Consider the following 8,423-nt stretch of genomic DNA (forward strand, 5'->3'; position numbering starts at 1 on the left):
TGCAAACTGTAGAACACTCTTCCCAAGGAAAAAAGGATGATCAGCAGACATCCAGAATTTAAAAAAGAAATAAAAACATGGCTTTAGTGCAAAACATGACTCAACCTTTAGTTAAAGAGATGTTCAATCTCTTTATCAAGATGATTCAAAATGCTTTATCATTGTCCTACTGACTTCAATGCATTTTGATGCAGAATATACCAGACACTTAACGGAGGGTTCCTAATTCTCTACCAATTAATAACTGCTAAAGTGTGGATTTGATTGCATTCCTAGCAGCTGTTAAAGTTCCAGTTAGCTTTCAGCAATTCTGAGTGAGAAAAATAGGACTCTAACATTCGGTTGGATGTGTACAGGTAAATTCCAAGATAGGCATATTTGCACTGTCACTTTATTTGTTGAACTAGAAAAAGTAAGGTCTATATTTCTGTAGTTCGCAGTGATCCCTTAATTTCTTTGGGTGGCAGGTTTGTTCTTTGCACCCAAATAAGATCCAGCAAAGGAGAATGCTGTTTCGTCAACTGGCACGTGTGAAGGAGAGTGAATGAAAGTTTTGTTCTCCAGTATATATGCAGCCCCTCATCTCCTGATCAGAGGCACGTTCTGAGCACACAGCACTGCTGGGAGGTTTTACAAGAGAAAGCAGGGCAAGGGCAGAACCAGGGGCAGCCGCTCACCGGCAAGTGTATACAAGCATGGGCAACTGCAAGTGTAGTGCCTGGCCCAACCCAGAACTGAATGACATTTAAAGGTTCTGTGTGCAGTCAGTCAAGGTTGTGGGGTCTACAAGGCATTTGATGAACAATGGCGGGGCTGGGCACACCTTTTATTCCACCGGGAATTTCCCTTGTGGGCTGAAGCCTTTGGAGGCCAGTTTTGAATGTCCAGGGTCACTCCAGGTGCCTCTGTCACTTTCCCCAGCTCCCCGAGATGAATTGTGCTGGAACAGGCAGTCTTCAAGAGAAAGAAGGATGGAGGAGGACGGTAGAGAAAAAGCGATCAGAATTAGAAGAGAGAGGAGAGAGGGAAGTGGAGTGGATGGATTGAATGAGAAAGATTGTCCTAGGAGAGGAAGGGAGAAGGGCTGGTTTGAGCATTGTTGCCAGGGCTGCTTTTGGTTCCCCATTCCGGCCTGGACACAGGGGCACCTATGCAGATAGCCTAGAGAGACCCTGGTGGAATATGCTATGATGTTTCATTGACCTGGTGGTACAAGTAAGCATCTGGGAGTAACTTCTAAGTGTTGTTTTTCCCGAGTGATAATTTTAGGTATTATTTCTGCTCTCTGCATTTCAAGTGTAGTATTTATTTGCACGTCTTTATTAAAGCGCTTTTGTTTTTCAGGTTTAAGCACTGGCTGGGCATCAATTTATTAGCTGCTGATATTGGTACCTCTTTGAGTAAGACTTGGAACGTTCTACCTATCTACTCTAGGAGTCACTTGCTAATGGGGTGCACTTAGTGCTCAGTTTTGAGTACAACAGAAGGTTGAGCCTCAGGAAGCCAATTTTCTTTGTGTCACAATTTGAGCCCAAAAAGCCCTATTTACCCTTGGGCACATGAAATAAGATCCCTTGCCGTATGTGTAGGTGGCACAAATCAAGAATAATTGTAACTTATTCCTATATTGTATATCGTGCTTCGTGGACAGTTTTTCCCTTTAGAGATGGGCATTAACCAACATACTGTAACACTTATTAGCTCCCTTGTAGAGATTAGTCGTGTATGATAACATAGCAATGTGATGTGGCTTATTTCATGTCACTCATATGATACAATGGGAAAATACTTAATGGATATTTAGTCGGTGTTAATTAGTCACTGTCTGCTTTCAAACAGACTGCAGAGTGAATTAAGAGATTATATATTCCACATGTAATTTACAAAGTGAAATAATTGGTTTTGTCGTAATTTTACTGAAGTTTACTTTGTACTTTGTCCTAATCTTAAAATTGCTTGACAAGATTTAGCATGCAGTATAATTATACTTCTACTGCAGCCACAATTTGTATAGTAGCAGGTCTCCGTAAAAATTAACAAGCATTGGCAAAGCCAATAGGTCTCACTTTTGCGAGAGTTAGAGCTGTTGGCATTGTAAATGACAATGGCCCTCATTCTGACCTTGGCGGTCGGCGGAGAGGCGGCGGTCGGACTGCGAACAGACCGGCGGTCCAAAAAAATGGCATTCTGACCGCGGCGGTCACCGCCGCGATCGACCGCCACTTTCCCACTCCGACCGCCACGGCGGTCATGACCGACGGGCTGGAGTTTGCGCACTCCGGCCCGGCGGTCGACCCAAGACCGCCAACCGTATCATGACCCTGCTTACCGCCGCGGTTTTTGGCGGTCGGGAACCGCCATGCGAACCATGGCGGTAGGCGCTATCGGGGCCAGGGAATTCCTTCCCTGGCACTGAGAGGGGTCTCCCCCACCCCCCACTACCCCCCACGAGTCCTCCCCCCACACCCTCCACCCCCCCAGAGGTGGTACGAACCCCCTGCCCCCCCCCACCCCGACATGCACATACACGCACCCCGACATGCACGCACCCCCAACATGCACATATGCACACCCCTACACACACACATACACAACGGGGGCACATACCCGCACACATACATGCCAACATGCGCACCCGCCGAACTACACACATTGCCCATAGGCACAGCAGCACCCCCGCCCGCATGCACGCACTCACACACCCCCTCTACACACCCCCATGCACGCACACATCACACAACACCCCCCCCACCCCCTCCCCTCACGGACGATCAACTTACCTTGTGCGTTGGTCCTCCGGGAGGCGACGGGAGCCATAGGGACGTGACCGCCAACAGAAGACCGCCACACAGAAATGTGGGTCGTAATTCTGGGGGCGGTGTTCTGCTGGCGTGGCGGTGGAGGTTGACCAGTCTCCACTTTCCCGCCGACCGCCAGTGTGGCTGCTGGCGGTTTTCCGGCGGAACGCTCCCAGCGGTCGGAATACGCGCAGCGGCATACCGCCGCGGTCGGCGGTCTTTACCGCGGCGGTAATTCGGCGGTCTTGCGAAAAGACCGCCAAGGTCAGAATGAGGGCCAATCTCTTTGACCCATGTGTTATGGAGTGTAGTGGATGTTTGTGGTGTGGAGTGGAATTATGTGGGTTGCATTGAAATTGTTAGTTGTGGATTCGTGTGGCTTGGCATTGTGTGGTCTGGAGTGGATTTGAGTTGTGGAATTATGTGGCATGGCGTGCAGTTTAACTATGTGGGTAGTAATCATGTGGTTTTGAGTGTACTGGAATTATGTGGAGTAGGACTGAGTGTCAAGGAGTGCAATTATGTGGAATTGTATTTTGTATTGTGGAGTGGTATGTAGTGGAGTTTAAATATGTGGTGTGCTGTTGAATTTTGTGGCATGATGTGGAATCCTCTGGTGTGGATTGGATGTATTGGATGTATGTGGTGTGTTGTATAATTCTGTTGTTGAGTTGAATTATGCAGTTTGTTGTCGAATTATGTGATGTGGAATGGGAAGGGGTGGATTTGATTTGTGTGGCATTGAACTGTGTGGCGTGAGTGGAATTATGCTGATTGGAATTATGTAGCATAGTGTGGACTGTATTTATGTGGACTGTTGCTATGTGAAAACATCATAGACCAGGTCAGGAGGTAAAATCAGTGTGCATCTGCAAAGAACTGATTTCCACACAATGCTCAGACAGTTAACTGCAATGCATTGGGGGATAGAAAATGTATATGCAACAAAATCTTATCAAAAACGTAACAACTCTAAAACCAATGTGCTTTTCTAAAAGTGTCAACTGTGATTGAACTGCAAGGTATCCATTGCTACAATACATGACACTACAAGTCATTTACTCACGGTCAGCCTCTGCTTGCAACTATGGCTAGCTAGAGTGTTAAGTTTGTCACTGGGCCTTTCGCACATTTAGAAGGCAAATGTTTCTGCTAATTCAGACGTGACTTGGTCAACAAGAAAAACAAGCATTTACAATGCACTATGGCAGTGGTTCCCAAACTGTGCGCCGCGGCACCCCGGTGCGCCGTGACAAGCTGCCTGGGGCGCCGTGCGCATTTTTGAAAACATGAAATGCCACACTTCAGAAATGATTTATGAACGCGGTTTATACCAGCGTAACTTACGCAGGGAGGTAATTATTTTCCACTCGAGCAGTAGACATTAGCCTTTCATGTCAGGGGGATTACATGAGCCCCACCTGTCAACGTCTTGCTTTATGGTTTCACCCAGCGTGATTACGTTCTTCGGCATTTACAGGCGCGCAGCAATTCAGAGACTCCGAGAGCCCCCTCAGCATTCCAAGTCGAATTTCAGCTACTTTTGTCAGGTAATTACGGTAATTATTATCGATTTTTGGAATTTGGAATCTACATTGTAGACTCAGTGTAGACCTTGGAGAATACAACTGCGTGCACATATGCAAATGTTCTGCTAGGTTCAAAGGGTGAGTGTGCATTATCTTCGACTTCACACAGAATAGGGGGGAACGATTACGATGCATAAATGAAACTCGCAGAGTATCCCTTCTCCTCTCAAGCCTGTTCATAACTCATTTCTCTCTGCTAGATGGGGACTCTGATGGCTGGCATGGAAACGGTGATAGCAGTAAGCCATTTCCCTTCCCTGCAAGGAGCCTATTATTCCGCATGCATAGGCCATTTGCAACAAAGGTCGCTGCAAAGTCATCCACAACACAGCCCAGGTTTACACAAACTTTTAACCCTCCCACGCTTCACCCCATTTATTTTCGCTCTCGTGCCGGTCATAATGCCAGAGCACACGTGTGTTCCTTGCTGGTTGTCACTGGCCCAGATTCTGTGTCCTCGTGCTCAGCTGGGAGGGCGGGAAGAGTCTCTGCCAGGGAGGGCGCTCCCAGCACTGAGTGTGGAAGGGTGTTTGTTCGTGTTTGTAATACAATCCCTGCTTAATTTGTAAAGGAATAAGTGCCAGGGTCCAACGTTTTGATTAGAACCTGCAGACTAACATAACTGTTAATTCTCCCGGAAAACAAACGCTTTCAAATGACAGAATTTTTTTCTTTCCAAAACACAAGACTAGTTAGGCCACACATTACAAAGGCGCTCGTGCTCATCATTATACACTTCTTAGGAGATTTCCCATACAAATTTCCCCAGGTAAGCAACATGGCTATACGACCGTTAAAGTCAGGCTATGCCCATTGGAGCAGGGTCAAGACTGATTTGCTTATGGCTGAATACAGGACAAATAGAGGTGGCACAGTGTGCAAAATAAAGATGGACTGGAGGGATGGGGTCCTGAGTAACTGCTAGTGGTTGAGATTAAATCAGGCCTTTTTTTTCTGTATACTTCAGTGTGCAGGCAGGGGCCCAGGTGTGGGCCCCTGGCACATTGTGGCACATTGTGGCACTGGAGCCAAGCAATATTTGGCTAGTGATCCCTAATAAGGGCAAAACCAGTCATGAGTTGTGTTGTGCTCTGGTTAAAGGGAAGAACTGGTCAGGCAGTTTGGGCTGCACTGTTCACACTCTTCACATTGGAGCAGGGTCAAGACTGATTTGCATATGGCTGGGACTAAAGACTGAAGTGGCACAGTGTGCAAAATAATGATGGGCTGGAATGGGGTCCTGAGAACTTGCCAATTTCCTACTGCAGCAGCTCTGCCCAGGGATGTTCCAGGAGTAGTTCCTAAAGAACGTTTAAAAAAAGTAGAATATATTGGCAATTTAAAAAAAATAAAAACATTTTCAAGCACATTGGCTTGCACCATAGTTGTTAATGCCTTCACATATTGCCCCTATCATCTTCTTGATGCTAAGAATTGCACCCTGCAGAAACCACCCCTTTTCTCAAGAAACTGCAGAGTGGGAGTGTGAACGACATTGCTTAATTTGTAAATAAAAATGTGCCAGTACCCAAAGTCCTCCTCTTAAACATGGGCTGCTGAAATTAAATGTGGGAAAACGGAATACTGAGGCAGTGTAATACTAAATCCATCTCAGGCCTCTTCAATGATTTTAAAACCACTTCCTTCCCCTTCAGCTCACTCTTGAAGCTTTCTGTTTTCTACCATTGTGACACTATTTCGTTTTTCTCTTCCTCAGTCTTTCCCTTTCTTCTCTTCTCTTCTACGTGTGAACTGATTGGCATCTTTATGATTGACAATGAAGAGATTTTTAATACCGAGTTCAAGTTCGTCTGAGCAAAGTGAAGTCTCAGGTTCTTCAGAGAAAAAAGAGGATGGGAAGCGAAAAACCAAGTACAGAAAGTATGATGACAGGTATCTAGATTATGGTTTCACATGTGTACAGGTTAATAATGAGGAGCGTCCTCAATGTGTAATCTGTTTAAAAGTTTTGGCTTTAGAATCCATGCTTCCAAGTAAACTAAAGCGTCATCTTGAAAGTCTTCACCCAAATGTGGTTGGAAAGCCAAGGGAATTTTTCCAAAGAAAACTAACAGAAGCCAAGTTACAAAAGACCACTTTCTCAAAACAAGCCAAAGTTAACAGTAACGCCCTCTTGTCTTCTTATAAAGTGGCCTATCGTGTTGCACAGTGTAAAAAACCACACACAATTGCAGAAGAGCTGATTTTGCCTGCTGCTGTTGATATGGTAACCATCATGCTTGGCGAAGATGCTGGTAAACAGCTGCTCAAAGTGCCTCTTTCTAATAATACTATCAGCCGGAGGATAAACGATATGGCTGACGATATTAACGATCAGCTCATCTGTAACTTAAAAGGCAAAGACTTTGCACTCCAACTGGACGAGGCAACAGACAACCAAAAAGACACCCATCTTATTTGCTATGTCAGGTTTGTTAATGAAAAAAATATAGTTGAGGATTTGTTGTTCTGTAAGGAAATGAAAGGTGGAACTACCGGTCAAGATTTGTTTGCGGTTGTGGATGATTTTATGGTACAGAATCAGATTGACTGGGAGAGATGTGTTGGAGTTTGTACAGACGGGGGTCGTTCAATGGCTGGATGCTACCAAGGACTTCAAGCTCACATACGGTCTAAAGCACCTAATGCTATTTGGACACACTGTATAATACACAGAGAAGCACTAGCAGCAGGAAACCTCAGTGAAGAACTGCATAATATTCTGAAAATAGTCACCAAAGTGATAAATTTTATTAAAACAAGACCAATGAAAGCAAGATTTTTTGCTAAGCTGTGTGAAGACATGGGTGCCGAACACTCATGCCTCTTGTTCTACAGCAGTTCTCGATGGCTGTCTCTCGGTAACTCCCTGCTTAGGGTGTATGAGCTTAGGAATGAAATATACTCATATCTACACAATGATGAACATTGTTTTGCTGACAAATTTATTGATGCAGACTTTCTAATACAAATGGCTTTTCTTTCGGATCTTTTTGAAAAACTGAACACACTGAACAAGTCCTTGCAAGGTAATAATACTAACATCTTGCAGCTCTCAGACAAAGTTTCAGGGTTTAAGAAAAAAGTAATCCTTTGGAAAGGCAGTGTAAGCAAAGGTGACAATAAATGTTTTCCTTCATTGGACAAGTTTCTGCAAGACAATGAGATGGCATTAAAGGAGGAACTGAGGACAGTTTTTGTTCTGTATTTGTCACAACTGCATTTTTACCTTCAGAAATATTTCCCAGAGGATGAAGTGGAGCCAATAAAATGGGTGAGAGACCCCTTCAATACTGAGATACCTCAGCATTTCAATAACGAGGAAGCAGAACAGCTCATTGACATTTCAAGTGACTCAACATTGAAAGTACAATTCCAGTCTCTGTCACTGCTTGAGTTTTGGTGCCAAACTCAAGATGAATACCCAGTGATTAGCAAGATTGCCCTGCGTGTTTTGATCCCGTTTGCTACTTCCTACCTTTGTGAAGCTGGTTTCTCAGCAGTTGCAGTGATAAAGTCAAAATATAGGGCAAAAATTCACCTTTAAAAAGAAATGCGTGTTGCGATCTCAAAAATAACTCCAAGATTTGAGGAGCTTTCTAAAGAAAAACAAGCACATCCATCTCACTAGGATTTTCCAAACATAGGCCTTTCTATTTTGTTCACATTCAGACTCCCTGTTTTTTCTTGTTCATTAAAAAACATTTACTACAGAACTTTGTTGTGTGGTTAATCTTACATGTGTTCAAAAAAGGTTGCTAATTCGTGGAAACATTTTTGGCTCTTGATATTGTATTGTTTCTGACTTAACTGAATAAAAAAAAAAGTAAACAACTTGTATTTTTATTTTGTTACCAATATGATAATACCTTCATCGCCTACATCCCAATTATTTGCAGGGAGAAAATTTGAAGTACTCCTGAGGCTGGGCTTACATCGCCCACCCGAAAGAAAATTGTACATAATGGGGAGCCGCGGGAAATGGCCAATGTAGGTGAAGGGAGCCGCCGGTCGAAAAAGTTTGGGAACCACTGCA

The 8,423-nt window shown here is 44.4% G+C and overlaps 1 protein-coding gene across 1 annotated transcript; it reads left to right on the forward strand.

The window, feature by feature from the left end:
• The first annotated feature begins 6,611 nt into the window (after positions 1 to 6,611).
• LOC138297136 (zinc finger BED domain-containing protein 5-like) lies at positions 6,612 to 7,934 on the forward strand. The gene has a single exon (XM_069236629.1). It carries the CDS (start codon positions 6,612 to 6,614, stop codon positions 7,932 to 7,934), a length of 1,323 nt encoding a protein of 440 aa, XP_069092730.1.
• The last annotated feature ends 489 nt before the right edge of the window (positions 7,935 to 8,423 follow it).

The sequence above is a fragment of the Pleurodeles waltl genome, chromosome 5 (assembly GCF_031143425.1).
Source record: "Pleurodeles waltl isolate 20211129_DDA chromosome 5, aPleWal1.hap1.20221129, whole genome shotgun sequence".
Classification (NCBI taxonomy): Eukaryota; Metazoa; Chordata; class Amphibia; order Caudata; family Salamandridae; genus Pleurodeles; species Pleurodeles waltl.